Source organism: Trifolium pratense, linkage group LG7, assembly GCF_020283565.1.
Source record: "Trifolium pratense cultivar HEN17-A07 linkage group LG7, ARS_RC_1.1, whole genome shotgun sequence".
Classification (NCBI taxonomy): domain Eukaryota; kingdom Viridiplantae; phylum Streptophyta; class Magnoliopsida; order Fabales; family Fabaceae; genus Trifolium; species Trifolium pratense.
Genome location: NC_060065.1, coordinates 5996111 through 6013857, shown reverse-complemented (window position 1 = coordinate 6013857; position 17747 = coordinate 5996111). Strand labels below are relative to the sequence as shown.

At 33.2% G+C, this 17747-nt stretch overlaps 3 protein-coding genes across 3 annotated transcripts; all 3 read left to right on the top strand.

The window, feature by feature from the left end:
* Positions 1-6537: 6537 nt before the first annotated feature.
* Positions 6538-8307, top strand: LOC123899443 (flotillin-like protein 4). The gene is made up of 2 exons (XM_045950570.1): positions 6538-7562; positions 7675-8307. The coding sequence occupies exons 1-2, from the start codon at positions 6636-6638 to the stop codon at positions 8179-8181; spliced, it is 1434 nt and encodes a 477-aa protein (XP_045806526.1). The 5' UTR covers positions 6538-6635; the 3' UTR covers positions 8182-8307.
* A 1331-nt stretch (positions 8308-9638) lies between these two features.
* LOC123899442 (flotillin-like protein 3) lies at positions 9639-12104 on the top strand. The gene is made up of 2 exons (XM_045950569.1): positions 9639-10909; positions 11485-12104. Exons 1-2 carry the CDS (start codon positions 9983-9985, stop codon positions 12001-12003), a joined length of 1446 nt encoding a protein of 481 aa, XP_045806525.1. The 5' UTR covers positions 9639-9982; the 3' UTR covers positions 12004-12104.
* A 1014-nt stretch (positions 12105-13118) lies between these two features.
* On the top strand, positions 13119-17480 carry LOC123895736 (flotillin-like protein 4). The gene is made up of 4 exons (XM_045946228.1): positions 13119-13457; positions 13982-14477; positions 15498-16450; positions 16971-17480. The coding sequence occupies exons 1-4, from the start codon at positions 13119-13121 to the stop codon at positions 17478-17480; spliced, it is 2298 nt and encodes a 765-aa protein (XP_045802184.1).
* Positions 17481-17747: the final 267 nt, after the last annotated feature.

Sequence of the window (17747 nt, the reverse complement as noted above, 5' to 3'; positions counted from 1 at the left end):
AAAACATTCATTGGAATTTTGGAATTGAATTCTCGCCTAAGTACGGCCACAACAACACAGAGAAGATTTGAACTCATTCCAGTTTTATTTATAAGTAAAAGTTATTTTTTAAATTAATTAAAAAATCAATATATCTAGTCGTCTATACCTAAGTTAGATATATTAATTGTTCAATAAATTTAAATGTAATTTTTGCGAGGAATACTCCAAAATAGAGAGACTACGGAGTACGGAGGGAAGAGGCCCCAAAACGGTGCAAAGTTAATTGATTGGACTCGTTATCCAAAGTAATTTATGTCCCGCATTTGACTTCAATGCAAACTTTGTGTCATTTATTGTTCCCTCTTTTCCTTATCTTTCCTTCATTTTAAAATGAGTAATTACTCCAGGAGAAACTCTTGCCTAGGCACATACCCAACACTTGATATTTGAGCACATTCAATAAAAATTTAACACCACGTTCATTTTATTTTTCATTAAAAAATTAAAGAAAAAAAATGAAGAGAGAGAACATGAACCGCCCAGAACCCACAACAACCACACAAACTTTCAATTTTCTCCATTGTTGCTCCACACTACCATACACAACACCTCTTCAATTGCATAGTTTTGTATGGTTGTGGTTTGGCTTTGCATCTCTTGTAAAAGTACATCACATCTTGTGCTTGCTTCTTATTAATTCAATTATTAGCCTTTTTCAAAAAAAGAAACACAACATCTCAGCAATAGCACAAACAAGAAGCTCGTTTCCTCTTCTTTTCAATACTCCTTCCGGTCCTTTTTATAAGGAATAATTTGGAAAAAAAAATTGGTCCTTTTTATAAGAAACAATCATTAAATTTATTCTTACAATCCCATTTTTACCCTTATTAAATTGTATTCATTCCAAAGTTATGCATTAATTAGAGTGATATATTCCCTAAGGATAAATTAATACACCAAGGTTAGTTTTGGAATAGATTGTAAAATTTTAGAATTTTTATTAAGAAAGATAAGGTTTCTTGGTATGTGTGTTTTTTCCAAATTGTTCCTTATAATAAGGACCGGAGGGAGTATTATTTATTTGTTTGTTTTATTTTACTTTTTATTGAATGGGTTTAATTTTTCTTTAAAATAAATAATCACATAAAACTTAAACCAACACCATCTGTTTCAAAACACCATCTTCTACTTCTCTGAAATTTTTACTTTTTCTTCAGTGTGATAAACTGCAAGATGAAGAATTGACATGGACTTGAAAATAAATTGAAAAACTGTTATTCTTTGTCGGTGACACTATCACTGATGAAAGAATCGAAATTGGTTCGGTGGAGAAGAGGAAGGACAGAGAAAGGAAGACCGTCGGGGAAGAAGAATTTTTCATTTTTTTTCAAGTTAAATATAAGATGTCATGTTCTTATTGGATGTGCCCAAATATTAAGTGTTGGGTTTGTTCCCAAGGAAGAGTTTCTCTTACTCCGGATGCTAAACAATTCATCTTTCTTTTCGGTCTTTTCTTTCATGATCTTCGTCATGCGCTCATCTTTTTAACATCTTTTTAAGATATTGAATGCATAATTTTTAAGATAATTTTTTTTATTGACATGCGTAACTCATGTTTAGGACACTGTTTAGTATTTTCCTAAGCAAAAAAACATTTTTAAGGTTCATTGAAGAAATAGTGTATCTGATCTATATATTATTGACCAGATACATTATTTTTTCAATCAACTTTAAAAAATAAATTTTTACTTTATAATAGTGATAAGAGGAAGTACATTGCTATTTACACCTAGCAGGAAACTTTTGTAACTTAATCTTCACTGTAAAAAACAATATCAAATAAAAATATACTAGCAATTAGAAGATCCACTTAGCGATTCGAGTTATAGAAATTTGAAAGGCTAAATAAATGGACACCCACATTCATAAATCATAATATTATTTTCTTTTTATATTTCATCGATTCAAAAATATAAATAAAAATTGGTCAAAATTAATTAATGTATTTGATGCAAATTTTAAACCAAGTACATCAATTTTCTTTAATTCGTTTTTGCTTATATTTAATGACAGTGAACTCACATTCATAACACATTCAATGAGTTATTTATATATTTAAATTATTTTGTTCTAATACATTCAAAGAGTTATAAGTAAATGTTTTAACATTTAGTCCCATAAGTCCTAGCTCAACCGACAAAAAATGCCGAAATTGTTAGGCCGGACGTCGTGACCTGGGTTCGAATCCGGGATCTTACAATTAATTATGTGAGTTTAATTTCAGTGGATTTACCACTTCATCTAAGACAATTTTTTTTTTAACATTTAATACATCAACTTTAAATGTTTAAGGAAAATGTTAACATGTGCACATATAACACATGTTAAGGAATCAAAAATAGAAATTATGCTTTAGAATTTGTGCATTTTAACCTTTCAATCATTAAATTTTTTGTATCATTAAATGTTGAATTTCTATATTAAGATACCTTAACATGTGCTCTATATGCTCATGTTAACAAGACCATGTTTAATATGGTCAATGATTTTAACCAAGAAAAAAACTGGTCAATGATTCAAAAGAAAAAAAAGTTAATATGGTCAAGGTACAGTCTCCCCATGTATAAATAATGGACATCTATAGCTATAGGAGTATGTTATATGTACAAGATGACCACTACAAGAATATGCGCTCTCACAATAGTATTTTTATTGGCTTTCTTCATCCTCACATCAGGTTTGAAACCAATAATTTAATTGACTAAATTATTTGTGCATTATGTTGTAATGTTTAACTTTAAATAAATTTACACAAATGGAAAATAAAGTTGACTTGGTTGTTAAGCACCTCTCGTTTGATTCTGTTCTAGTCTCATTTTTCTAGGGTTTATACCCTCTTTGTTATAAAAAAAATAAAAAATTGGCTTAGTGGCTGGCTGTGGTGAAAAACTTGATTAGAAGTTAAGTGATAATGAGGTCACGAGGTTGAACCCCATTTCCAACATAATATTAATTATTAACATTGGTCTTACTTCTACTTGTATTATTTGTGTATGCAGGTATGGTTATAAAATTAGAAGGTAATCACCAGAAAGAATGTAAATCTAATGAAGATTGTGAAGCTGGATGCGAGACTGAGCAACTTCCCCGTTGTATGCGTGGGAGGTGTTGGTGTTATTTTACACCCCCACCATCTTCTGTTAATAATTTTCTAGTCTAATATCTCCAAATGCAACTTTTAGTGATTTTCTGTGGTAGTTGAAAGTTGACAACTAATGTCACTTTAATTAATAATAATACTAAAGATTGCAAATTTATAAATTAAATAATGTGATGCAATCATAGTGCATGGATATAGAAATAATATTTTGGGGCCAATCTATTAATTCATAAAATTAAGAAAAAAATCTGTTATTAAAATAATCAATAAATCTATTTTTTAATCAATTATTAAATAAGTTTAAAAAAAATTGTAAAATAAAAAAGTTTTAAAAATTGATATATTTTCATAGATGAATTTTTTCTGAATGAATATTTTAATAGATGAATTGAATGTATATCCATCCATTTAAAATATAATAATGGATTAATTAAATGAATCATATGTTTATCGATGAATGCATCAAATAGAATTATTTTAATAAAATTTTAATGGATTGTAAGGGATTAATAAATTATTTTGATCTATCCATTATAATTCAAATTCAAACCGATCTAATTTTTCAATTTACCCTAATAAACTAGTTTAAAGACCCGTGCATTCACACGGGTCTGAGAATTTTGGTCCACCTCTCATTTTTAAGTCATCTATACTTCTATACTAATAATAAAGGGAATATTCAAATTTTGGTGTAGCATTTTTTTGTAATTTCCATAATACCCATAACAGTTTTTTTTTTTTTACTTTCTTCTTAACTTCCACATTTTTTTAACTTCTATTTTAGTAACTTCTTCTCTCAAATAAAAAGTAACTTCTATACTTTTTATTTTCATCAAATTATTTACATTTTTTAACACATTTTATTTTCATAAAATTGGGCCACACAGTAGTTTATTATAATGTGAATATTTATTTGACATGTCAAATGATTAAATTCAAATTGTTAATGATTTTTATCGATGACGAATTATTTGAGAGAACCCACGAATTCAACGCCAAATGATTGAACTCTCTTTAGAACAAATAATTCAAAAAAATTTAAATCGTTCAATTACTAAAAAAAAAATATCTTAATTAAATTTTACTTATCTCTTCTGATTCAACTCCAAATTACGAACCTTATGAATAGAAGAGTTAATACAAAAGTAGAAATTGCATTGTAATTAGCGTATAAGGCATTGCTATTTGCACATGCATGGTTAAAAATAAGTGAATTGTTTAAAGTCATTCCCTATCCAGGGGCCTAGGGGACAACGAGAAACCGTTTGTGAAAAACTTGTTCAGCAAGTTAGAGGCAACCTCATCGATTTTCATTGCTTCCATTATTTTTAAACGGTCAAAATCAGTTAATATTAATATTTTTTTAGTTCCAACCGTGCATTAACATAAGAACAATATATTCTCGAGAGCATGGTTCAGGATATTTTATATAATATATAGGGATTTGGGATTCGAACTTAGTATTCGTACTTTTTCATCTTAAATAGCAAAATTCTAACTATTAAATTATCTGACAAAAAAAAATCATAAGAATAATGTTATTTAGTAAGAATAATTTAAGCAAGAAATAAAAGAATCTACGAAAATAGAAAATTAAAATTTATAATTTATTGATCTGAACCATCTGATCAGTAATCAATGGCCAAAATTAAAATTGTATGTTATTTTACTGAAGCGAATCCTGATCCAGTTAAGAAAGTGACATTCTTCTTTTTGTGATATTCAAATGTGACCATAATGAATGAGCAGCTCATTTCATCAAGAAAAAATAAGAAAGAATGAATAGTTAAGTATCTTAAAATCCTCACAATTTCAACGAAATTTAACCTTCATTTTAAGAAAGGCAAAGCAAACGCCAAACAAGTAATAAAAAAAAGGTTTAAATGCATTTTTGGTCCCCCTATTTTCAAAAAAATGAAGTTTTGGTCCCCTTATTTTAAAAACCAACTTTTTAGTCCCCCTATTTTCATTTTTTTTTTTAGTTTTGATCCCCCATCCTATTTTGGGGTTAATTTTGTTGATGTGGCCTTGTAACTAATGATATGGCAACATTCATGTGGACAAATTTAATATCCATGTCATTATTATATATTTTTAAATTCAATAAAACTTTATTTATAAAATATTTTAATTGTTAGAATTATATATTCAACTGAAATAATAATTGTTAAATCTTATAAAATATGAAATTTGAAACCCTAATTATCAAACCTTCAACTAGTAGAATTTTATTCACCGGCGGAGAGAATCCTTCCTTATGGATTTCACTAATCATATGGTTTCCATTCAAACTCAACAATTTTTGGATTTTTAAAAACGTAAAGAAATTAGAGATGATTTTGTGTTTCAATAGAAATTACTCATACTCTTTAAACTATCTATAACTTTGGATGAGTTGGATGATGATGAAAGTTGAAGGTTCTTGAAACACAAAACTTGCTTTCAATATGCAATTGTTTGATATGAATCGAAGAGGATCATGTCCATGTTGTGATTGTTTGTTTTTTCTTAGGTTTAATAAATTAGAGGTTGTGAATTTTTGGATTTTTTATTTTAATGAACTTTCTTAGATTTAATTAAATTATTTTATAAAATAAGTTTTATTGAATTAAAAACAAATAATGACATGGATATTAAATTTGTCAACGTGGACGCTGATATGCATTAGCGACAATGCTACATCAACAAAATTAGCCTTAAAATGGAATGGGGATCAAAACTAAAAAAAAATTAAAATTGGGGGACCAAAACTTCATTATTTTAAAAATAGGGGATCAAAAGTGTATTTAAACCCTCTACCAAAAAAAAAAAGTGTATTTAAACCTAAAAAAAAAAGTAAATGCGACGAGTTGGTCAACAATTTACAAATGGTACAGAGTTACAAGTAATCCAATTGGCAATATCTTGGAAATGCCTCCAAAAAAATGCCAAACAAGCGGAGGAAAAATTACGACACCCCTTCTCCTAAAACAATGATGAAAGACAAAAATTATTATACATTTGATGAGATGACATCTTTTATTTCTTCACCACAAGTATTCGGCCCACTGGACCGTTTAATCTGGTTTTAAGATTAGTTCTGACATTAGCTGATTTAAGTCGCACTCGATCGTAGTTGGTGATCGAACCATATTCTTTCTATCAAATTCAGCGTCAATGACCACTAACCAACTAATGATTGATTGATGGGGATGACTTCTATTTTTTCTTCTAAACTATGGTTTCCCGAAAATAACTCCAATGAGATAAAATTATAACATTTTGCATTACACTTTCGCTCTACTTTCCTTTATCGTTGTTGCGTCTAAATAATTAATTCTATACATTTGTTTAATGTTAAACTAATATTATACTTATAAGTTATATCTATATAAACCCCCTACCAAATACCTTAGGCTAGAAGGAATAAAACAATTACTTCATTAGTTTCTTTCACAAGTGTTTGCTCTCTATTGTCTTTTTCTTGGATTTTGAAAATCAAATCAAAATCACAATGTATTGGGTGGCAAAAGCATCAGAATACCTTGTGATAACCGGAGTCGGAGTCAAAGACATAAAACTCGCAAAAAAAGCATGGGTTCTCCCCGGTCAATCCTGCACCATTTTCGACCTCTCACCGGTAAACTACACCTTCGAAGTTCAAGCAATGAGTGCCGAAAAACTCCCTTTCGTTCTCCCTGCCGTTTTCACAATCGGTCCTCGTGTTGATGATCACGAAAGTCTCCTCAAATACGCCAAATTAATCACACCACATGATAAACTCTCCCATCATGTTAAAGAACTTGTTCAAGGAATTATTGAAGGCGAGACACGTGTCCTCGCTGCTTCGATGACGATGGAAGAGGTTTTCAAAGGAACAAAAGAGTTTAAACAAGAAGTATTCGGAAAAGTTCAACTCGAACTAAACCAATTCGGTTTATTGATTTACAATGCAAATGTTAAACAATTGGTTGATGTTCCAGGTCACGAGTATTTCTCATATTTGGGACAAAAGACACAAATGGAAGCAGCGAATCAAGCTAGAGTTGATGTGGCAGAAGCTAGGATGAAAGGTGAAATTGGTTCAAAATTGAGGGAAGGACAAACACTGCAAAACGCAGCGAAAATTGATGCAGAGACGAAGGTTATTGCGATGCAGAGGGCTGGAGAGGGTGATAAGGAGGGAATTAAAGTGAGGACTGCAGTGAAAGTTTTTGAAAATCAGAGAGAAGCTGAAGTGGCTGAGGCTAATTCTGAGTTGGCTAAGAAGAAAGCGGCTTGGACTAAAGCGGCTCAAGTGGCTGAAGTTGAGGCTACTAAAGCCGTGGCTCTTAGAGAAGCCGAGTTGCAAGGTGAGGTTGAGAGGATGAATGCTTTGACTACTACTGAGAAGCTTAAAGCTGAGTTTCTTAGCAAAGCTAGTGTTGAATATGAAACCAAGGTTGGTTTAGTCCATGCAAATATATATAACTTTTTCAACTTTTCTCATTTCTGTATATAACTAATTAAATGGATCACTCTTTGGTGATTCAAATTCTTGATGGTACGTGCAGGTACAAGAAGCAAATTGGGACCTATACAAGAAACAAAAGGATGCAGAAGCAATTCTGTATGAGAAGAAGGCAGAGGCAGAAGCACAGATAGCATTGGCAGATGCAACATTTTATGCTCGTAAACAAGCTGCTGAAGCAGAATTATATGCAAAGACAAAAGAGGCAGAGGGGATTGTGACACTTGGAAATGCTCAAGGAGTGTATGTAAGTACAATTCTCAAAGCACTTGGAGGAAACTATTATGCTCTAAGAGACTATTTGATGATAAATGGTGGCATGTATCAAGAAATTGCCAAGATTAATGCTGAAGCAATACGCGGACTTGAGCCTAAGATTAGTATTTGGAGTAATGGTGGTGATAGTGGTGGTGGAATAACTGAAGGGGGTATGAAAGAAGTTGCTGGTGTGTACAAGATGTTACCACCTCTGTTTAAGACTGTCCATGAACAAACTGGCATGTTGCCTCCTGCTTGGATGGGAACCTTATCCGACAAAAATTCTAATTAGGAGTATGCAAAGTTTCAGAAAATAAAGGAGGATGCATGTATATGTGAAGTAAAAGTTGGTTAAAAATTTGTTGTGGATACCCCAAATTATCAAGGAATAGTGTAAACTTCGCCTATGTTTATACTACGCGGTACCTTTTATTGTGTGATACATGTTTGATACACTATTATAGTTTCAGGTTCAAAATCTTATATTATATGCTAATTTAATTTACATTTTTACATGTTTTATTTTGCAGCATGCACACTCATCTTATGGAAAACAAGAGCTATACTATGTCTTTCATTATCATGTTTTGAAGAGTTGTACTATATAAAGTATAAACATTAAAATACAGACATTGTATGTGACGTAATATATATGTGACATGTTTATCTATATTTTTCTCTTACTTTTATCTTTGATGAGGTATGCTATTTGAACACAATTCTGATTAACAAGTATTTGACACAGTATCAAATATAAGAGAGAAAAAGAGTGTACACGCAAATTGAGACAGAAAATATATTATTTAAAAAATAAAAATAGTATACCAACCGTATATTTGTTGGGTTTGTGTTTCAAACTTGTGTCTATGAAACATTTCTGTTTATCTTTTACATTTAATATATGGAATATTTTGAGTATCTCTTAAAATTTTGTTATTTATTTGTTGTGAAATCACCGAACTAGCTTGTAGAAAATGAAATTAACTTTTTTTAATAAAAAAACTTTTAATTAGCTACGGTTAATCAGAGGTGATTTTTTGTGGGGAATTATTCGCAAGCATTTTAGCCACGGTTATAAGCGTGGTAAAACTATGTTTAGGAACTCTGGTGCATCGTCTTGCCACGGTCAACCCGTGGCTAATAGCATATATAGAAACTATTTACTTTTATTTTATGCAAACAAATCCTTAATTAAGTGGACTTATGAAAAGAATTTATGACATGAAAGAGTTTTGAAAATAACTTGTCAAGTAAAAATTGGTTATTTTTCAAAAAGAATTTTGAAGTTATAAGGCGTACACGCGAAAGAGATTGACTAGATTATAAAGTCAAAATTTGTAGTCGGGTGTGCGAAATCGGACTGCTTTAATTTAATCGTTCTGTGCAAGAAAACATTTTTGTGTTACAATTATAAATCTTTAATTTAACCATTCTGTGCAAGAAAACATTTTCGTGTTACAATTATAAAGTACAACTAACGAGTGTAAACGGTCTACGCGAATTATATTCCGGTCTCTTGTCTTTAAAAATTAATTAAAAACAATTTATTTTCTTAGTTTCACAATCAAATTAATTCATTCGTCTTAGATAAATGTGACAATAGATAACGATATTTGACAAATTGGTCTATGTGGAATCGACAATCTTTTATACTATAACTGATATTTCGGTGCACTTGCAAACCTATCAATTACCCTCCTCCGTTGTTTCTGCAAATTTATGCATTTTTCCTATTTAAATGAGATGTATTTATAGCATAGAAAGAAAAATATTTGGATGAGTGATTTTAGGCCTAAACTTACCCTAAATCACTACTCTCCCTTAGATCAAGAAGGAGAGAAAAAGTGGCGACGGCTAAAATTAGAAGAGGAGGAGAAGAAAATGCTCGAAAGAGATCTTCAAAATTAATACTGTAACTAACACTACGATTCATGCTATTTTTTCTCAATAAAACTCGCTATTATTTTGCTCACGTTCCCTTTATTATCGGTTAATAAACTCTCCTCTACATAAACCCTACTACCTTAGTCCATGTAACGCAGTAATTTCACAACGTTTCATTTCTTATTCTAAGCTTTCCAAAATCAACAACAATGTACAAGGTAGCTAAGGCATCAGAATTCCTTGCCATAACCGGAGTCGGAATCACAGACATCAAGCTTGCAAAGAAAGCATGGATTCTCCCCGGTCAATCATGCACTGTCTTTGACCTCTCACCGGTAAACTACACCTTCCAAGTTCAAGCTATGAGCGCTGAAAAACTCCCTTTTGTTCTCCCTGCCGTCTTCACTATCGGTCCACGAGCTGACGATCGGGAAAGCCTTCTTAAATACGCCAAACTCATCTCAGCACATGATAAACACTCCAATCATGTCAATGAACTCGTTCAAGGAATCATTGAAGGCGAGACACGTGTCCTTGCTGCTTCAATGACGATGGAAGAGGTTTTCAAAGGAACTAAAGAGTTTAAACAAGAAGTATTCGAGAAGGTTCAACTCGAATTAAATCAATTTGGTTTATTGATTTACAATGCGAATGTTAAGCAATTGGTGGATGTGCCGGGTCACGAGTATTTCTCATATCTGGGGCAAAAGACACAAATGGAAGCGGCAAATCAAGCTAGGGTTGACGTGTCAGAAGCCAAGATGAAAGGTGAGATTGGTTCGAAGTTGAGGGAAGGCCAAACGCGGCAAAATGCAGCTAAAATTGATGCCGAGACGAAAGTTATATCGCTTCAGAGGGCTGGAGAGAGTGATAAGGAAGGAATTAAAGTGAGGACTGAAGTGAAAGTTTTTGAGAATAAGAGAGAGGCTGAGGTGGCTGAGGCTAATTCTGAATTGGCTAGGAAGAAAGCGGCTTGGGCTAAGGCGGCTCAAGTGGCCGAAGTTGAGGCTGCTAAAGCTGTGGCTCTTAGAGAAGCCGAGTTGCAAGGGGAAGTTGAGAGAATGAATGCTTTGACTACTACCGAGAAACTAAAAGCTGAGTTCCTTAGCAAAGCTAGTGTCCAATATGAAACCAAGGTTAGTCTATATGCAAATATATATAACTTGTTAGTTGTTATAATGTTATGTTAGTTTTTTTCCTTGCAACCTGCACCTCCAACTTCTTAACCTTTAACTCAATTAGCTTAACTAGAGAGATTAAATCACTATATTGTTGTGATTAGACAAATTAAATTTACTCAGGTGTTTAGTTTCCCATTTAAGTTTAACCTACTGTTTCACACTGAAATTCAATGGGTGGGGGAAGATTAATCCAGGGCGTTTTAATATTTTAGACGAAACTTTTTAGGCGCCATGAAGAGTAATCTTTCAACCAGGTGGACTCTCGAGAAACATGCAACAAAACTTTTGATATATGTGTACATTAGTTAACAAAACTTCACTACCTACTTGATTTTGTCGCCATAAACTTTTTATATGCGGTAGTGAAGTAGCATTCTTTAAATAAGTAGACTACTTAATTAAGTCTCTTGATTTTGTCGCCATAAAAGTTTTATAGAGTATGTAACAGTATTTTACAACATTGGCGATTGGTAATAATTGGATATCATTACAAAATTACTATAATGGATCAATTGTTTTGGTGATTTTAGGTACAAGAAGCAAACTGGGAGCTGTACAAGAAACAAAAGGAGGCAGAAGCAGTTCTGTTTGAGAAGAAGGCAGAGGCAGAAGCACAGATAGCATTGGCAGATGCTACATTTTATGCTCGCAAGCAAACAGCTGAAGCAGAGTTATATGCAAAGAAAAAGGAGGCAGAGGGAATTATGACACTTGGACAAGCTCAGGGAGTGTATGTAAGTACACTTTTCAATGCACTTGGAGGAAACTATTATGCTCTAAGGGACTATTTGATGATTAATGGTGGCATGTATCAAGAAATTGCAAAGATTAATGCTGAAGCAATACGCGGACTTGAGCCTAAGATTAGTATTTGGAGTAATGGTGGTGATAGTGGTGGTGGAATAACCGAAGGGGGTATGAAAGAAGTTGCTGGTGTGTACAAGATGTTACCACCTCTGTTTAAGACTGTCCATGAGCAAACTGGGATGCTGCCTCCTGCTTGGATGGGAACCTTCTCTGACAAGAAAACCTCTGACAGGAAAACTTAATTAGGAGGATGCAACTTTTAGGATTAAGTACTACCTTTTATTGTGTTTTACATGAGTTTGATTTACTGGTCTTTTATTAGTTTTAGGTTCAAAATTTTATATGCAGGTTCAAATTCTTATATTATATGCAATGCAGGTTTTATTTACATTGTTACATGCTTGGTGTTACCTATGAATTGAATTTTGTTGCATGTAACGCTCCACCTTGAATTTGAGAGGTTAGTCGGAATCTATATTAATATTAAAATTTGAGATGTGACGCCCGGCAGCCATAGTGAACTCAGGTGGTGCTTCCGGTGGCTGTGATGAACAGGCGAGGCGAGAGAGATGATCAATTTAGAAAAAGAAATAAAAATGAACTAATAATGGAGTATTAAGTAACAGTAATATACATATGGGTATGTATTGTATGAAACTATTTGTGTGCAAATATCTGCCATGAATAAGGAATTTTGTTACATGTAAGGTCCACCTTGTTGGGTCATGGGGGGCAACGAACCATTCGCATTAGTCTCAGAGCAGCTATACAAGTGAGTTTGACACCACACAGATTTATGAATCCTCTCACTTATAAGTGTTCAGCATCCAATTTTCTAAGCAATGTGAGACTCAACTCACCTCACACTTATCACAATAATCTCCTCTTCAAATGTAAGTCCTATAATTCATTATGCTCCCCATATCAAACGAATTCAAAAAATCAATTTTAAATACTTCTATACATAAATAATAATTTTGTAATAGTTATATTTTCTTCCTGTCTCATTTATAAGCTGATCATTTGAAAGTAACTGACCAATATTTATACTTAGTGTAGCTAAACAATATTTTTGAGAAATCTCATCCATATTAGACAAATTAAAAAAAAATATTAAAAACATACATTTTTTTTTATAGACAAATTGTTAGTATATTAGGATTAAAATAATAATACACTATCAAATGCATACATAAATTAGTGTAGCTAACCAACATCCTCAATTAAGATGACAGCTTTGTATGATAAAATAGTGAATTTTGTTGAGAATTTTTTTATGGCAAAATAGTGAATTGTCTCTAAAAAGGTGGATTTTGACCTTTTGGATCAATTAACATGTATTAATGACCAACTTTGTATGGACCACATTTTAACCACAAAAATTGATGCAGAGACGAAAGTTATATCTCTCCAGAGAGCTGGAGAGAGTGATAAGGAAGGAATTAAAGTGAGGACTGAAGTGAAAGTTTTTGAGAATAAGAGAGAGGCTGAGGTGGCTGAGGCTAATTCTGAGTTAGCTAAGAAGAAAGCGGCTTGGACAAAGGCGGCTCAAGTGGCCGAAGTTGAGGCTGCTAAAGCTGTGGCTCTTAGAGAAGCTGAGTTGCAAGGGGAGGTTGAGAGAATGAATGCTTTGACTACTACCGAGAAACTTAAAGCTGAGTTCCTTAGCAAAGCTAGTGTCCAATATGAAACCAAGGTTAGTCTATATGCAAATATATACATATATATAACTTGTTACAATATTATGTTCGTTTTTCTCCTTGTCAGAACTTGGACCTCCAACTCCTTAAACTTTAGTTCAATTAGCTTAACCAGGGAAATTAAACTACTATAATTGCTGTGATTAGACAAATTAAATTTACTCGGGTGTTTAGATTCTCATTTAAGTTTAACCAACTGTTTCACACTCAAATTCAATGGATTGTAGAAGATTAATCTAGGGCATTTTAATATTTTAGCGACTAATTAGAGGAGACAAAACTTTTCTGGTGCCGCGAAGAGTAATCTCTCAACCAGGTGGACTCTCGTGAAACATGCAACAAAACTTTTGATATATGTGTACATTAGTTAACAAAACTTCACTACCTAATTCATTTACTTGATTTTGTCACCATAAACTTTTTATATAGATTATGTAACAGTATTTTACAACATTGGTGATTGGTAATTTGGTGTCATTACAAAATTACTGTAATGGATCAATTGTTTTGGTGATTTTAGGTACAAGAAGCAAACTGGGAGCTGTACAAGAAACAAAAGGAGGCAGAAGCAGTTCTGTTTGAGAAGAAGGCAGAGGCAGAAGCACAGATAGCATTGGCAGATGCTACATTTTATGCTCGCAAGCAAACAGCTGAAGCAGAGTTATATGCAAAGAAAAAGGAGGCAGAGGGAATTATGACACTTGGACAAGCTCAGGGAGTGTATGTAAATACACTTTTCAATGCACTTGGAGGAAACTATTATGCTCTAAGGGACTATTTGATGATTAATGGTGGCATGTATCAAGAAATTGCCAAGATTAATGCTGAAGCAATACGCGGACTTGAGCCAAAGATTAGTATTTGGAGTAATGGTGGTGATAGTGGTGGTGGAATAACTGAAGGTGGTATGAAAGAGGTTGCTGGTGTGTACAAGATGTTGCCACCTCTCTTTAAGACTGTTCATGAACAAACTGGCATGTTGCCTCCTGCTTGGATGGGAACCTTCTCTGACAAGAAAACTTAATTTGGAGGATGCAAACTAATTTTAGGAATAAAGTACTAACCTTTTATTGTGTGGTACATGTGTCTGATTTACTGGTCTTTTATTAGTTTCAGGTTCAAAAAAATGTTTGCAAGTTTTATTTACAATATTGTGACATACTTGGTTTTTTATTTACATTGTTACATATGTGTTGGTCAATAATACAGCTAAAGAAGAAATATAAACAAGTCAACACAAGAATATAACTTGTAAACTCTAAGACTAAAATGAAAAAAAGAAAAAAACTACAATCATTGTCTACACCGACAACTAGAGAATTATTACTATGTGAAGTTTTTTACAACGTATGGATTTCTCTCATTCTCACCGCAATACCTCGGTACAACCATACTCTCAAAAAACAAATATTTATACTAAGTCAAATATAAATTTAAAGTGCTACTAACCGGGTGCATAACCTAGGTCCGATATATACCTAGGTCCGATATATATCTTTGGTCTCCTCTTACTTCACCGTACTAACAATGTGCATAAAATTGGTGTTGTATTTATTTTAAAATATGTTGTATTCTTTGCTTCTTAACTTTCTTTTTCTTATACACCTAATATATTCTTATTGATCATATCATATGGACATCAATGGCTGGTATTTTGCTGCATAAATATTGATTGTAGACGGACCACTTTTGTACTGTAACTAGCAATAGCCAAAACATTAAAATTTGCAAATGCATGGTCAGAATTAAGTAAATTGCATCAAATCCTTTCTATCAATATCATAGTAACCATGAAAAAAAGACAAAATATATATATTGGAACCGTCGACCCAAATTTTTTCTTTTGGACAAGAATTTTATTTTTTTTGTCAAGTGGAAATTTCTCTTACTTCCTAAAACAACTCCATTGAGATCCGATAAAATTATAACTATCTTACTATTATTATGCTCACACTCTTGCTCTAGTTTCCTGACAAATTATATATAACCCTTAATCTTAATCAGTATTTGATTTTCAATTTTCTTATAACCAGAGTCACTGCGTCCAAGATCTAAATCAACAATGTATAGAGTAGCAAATGCATCAGAATACCTTGTGATAACCGGAATCGGAATCGACGACATAAAACTCGCAAAGGAAGCATGGGTTCTCCCCGGCCAATCATGGTCCCGCTTCGACCTTTCTCCGGTAAACTACACCTTCCAAGTTCAAGCTATGAGCGCCGAAAAACTTCCTTTTGTTCTCCCTGCTGTTTTCACTATCGGCCCTCGTGTTGATGATCACGAAAGCCTTCTCAAATACGCGAAACTCATCTCATCATACGATAAAAACTCCAATCACGTTAATGAACTTGTTCAAGGAATCATTGAAGGCGAGACACGTGTCCTCGCTGCATCCATGACGATGGAAGAGGTTTTCAGAGGAACAAAAGAGTTTAAAAGAGAAGTATTTGACAAGGTTCAACTCGAATTAAATCAATTTGGGTTATTGATTTACAATGCGAATGTTAAGCAATTAGTAGATGTGCCAGGTCACGAGTATTTCTCATACTTGGGGCAAAAGACGCAAATGGAAGCGGCAAATCAAGCTAGGGTTGACGTGTCAGAAGCTAAGATGAAAGGTGAGATTGGTTCGAAGTTGAGGGAAGGCCAAACACGGCAAAATGCAGCGAAAATGGATGCAGAGACGAAAGTTATATCGCTGCAGAGGGCTGGAGAGAGTGATAAGGAAGGAATTAAAGTGAGGACTGAAGTGAAGGTTTTTGAGAATAAGAGAGAGGCTGAGGTGGCTGAGGCTAATTCTGAATTGGCTAGGAAGAAAGCGGCTTGGACTAAGGCGGCTCAAGTGGCTGAAGTTGAGGCTGCTAAAGCCGTGGCTCTTAGAGAAGCTGAGTTGCAAGGTGAGGTTGAGAGGATGAATGCTTTGACTACTACTGAGAAGCTTAAAGCTGAGTTTCTTAGCAAAGCTAGTGTTGAATATGAAACCAAGGTTAGTCTATGCAAATAAATAATTCATTCATATTACTCTTATACAAAAAAAATTATTAGCAACAAGGTTAATATATTTTTGATAGGAAAGTAAACAGCCCTGATTAGATAGAGTTTTTGGCATATATGTTATGACTATGAGACTAATATCTACTCAAGTTTCAAGTTCCTTGTCCGTTGCAAGTTTAAATATAAAGTGATTTAGTGCTTTCGAAAAGGAACATAGATGTTGGAGTGATAAAGAGATTATGAGTTCAACTCTTCTAACTAACATATATATCTTTTAAAAGAATTAAACTATTTGTGTTACGCTCAACGAGTGTCTAACAATACATGAATACTTCAATATTTTAAAGATTAATTAGAGGACACAATTTTTTGAGAACCAATGTAACAGTATTCTAGTCTTTAAAATACTTTATTCAATTGATTATGTTATATGGAGTAGGCACTTTGCAATCTGTAAATAAACTTTTGACATGAAACAGTTAATTAACACTTAATTCATATGGTGATTGTAGGTACAAGAGGCAAATTGGGAGCTATACAAGAAACAAAAAGAGGCAGAAGCAACTCTGTTTGAGAAGAAGGCAGAGGCAGAGTCACAGATAGCATTGGCAGATGCAACATTTTATGCTCGCAAACAAACAGCTGAAGCAGAGTTATATGCAAAGAAAAAAGAGGCAGAAGGGATTGTTACACTTGCACAAGCTCAAGGAGTATATGTAAATACACTTCTCAAAGCACTTGGAGGCAACTATACAGCTCTAAGGGATTACATGATGATAAATGGTGGCATGTTTCAAGAAATTGCTAAGATTAATGCTGAGGCAATACGTGGACTTGAACCTAAGATTAGTATTTGGAATAATGGTGGTGATAATGGTGGGAAATTAAGTGAAGATGCCATGGGTATGAAGGAATTTGCTAATGTGTACAAGATGTTGCCACCTCTGTTTAAGACTGTCAATGAGCAAACTGGCATGTTGCCTCCTGCTTGGATGGGAACCTTATCTGGCAAAAACCCTTAATTAGGCGGATGCAAGTATTAGGCTTAGTAGTACTAGTACCTTTTATTTTAATTCGTTAGTAGGTATCTTTCTGGTCAAGTAGTTTAGTGGCTAGAAATTTCACTCTTAAGATGAATAAATGAGGTGTATGAGGTTCAAATCTTTAAGGCAAATTAGTTGGTATCTTTTATCACCACCATTTGCCAAATTTATCAAACTCAGTTTAATGTCTAGAGATAGACACAAGTGATCGATTAGTGTGACTTATTTTAATAAGTGGATCTCACT

Bases quoted from the DNA above. Each gene is read 5' to 3' on its own strand.
- LOC123899443 (XM_045950570.1), top strand. From the start codon at position 6,636: ATGTATTGGGTGGCAAAAGCATCAGAATACCTTGTGATAACCGGAGTC. The intron at 7,563-7,674 runs GTTGGTTTAGTC...TGGTACGTGCAG, and splicing joins GTGTTGAATATGAAACCAAG to GTACAAGAAGCAAATTGGGA.
- LOC123899442 (XM_045950569.1), top strand. From the start codon at position 9,983: ATGTACAAGGTAGCTAAGGCATCAGAATTCCTTGCCATAACCGGAGTC. The intron at 10,910-11,484 runs GTTAGTCTATAT...TGGTGATTTTAG, and splicing joins GTGTCCAATATGAAACCAAG to GTACAAGAAGCAAACTGGGA.
- LOC123895736 (XM_045946228.1), top strand. From the start codon at position 13,119: ATGGACCACATTTTAACCACAAAAATTGATGCAGAGACGAAAGTTATA. The intron at 14,478-15,497 runs AAACTTAATTTG...TATAACCAGAGT, and splicing joins GGGAACCTTCTCTGACAAGA to CACTGCGTCCAAGATCTAAA. The intron at 16,451-16,970 runs GTTAGTCTATGC...TGGTGATTGTAG, and splicing joins GTGTTGAATATGAAACCAAG to GTACAAGAGGCAAATTGGGA.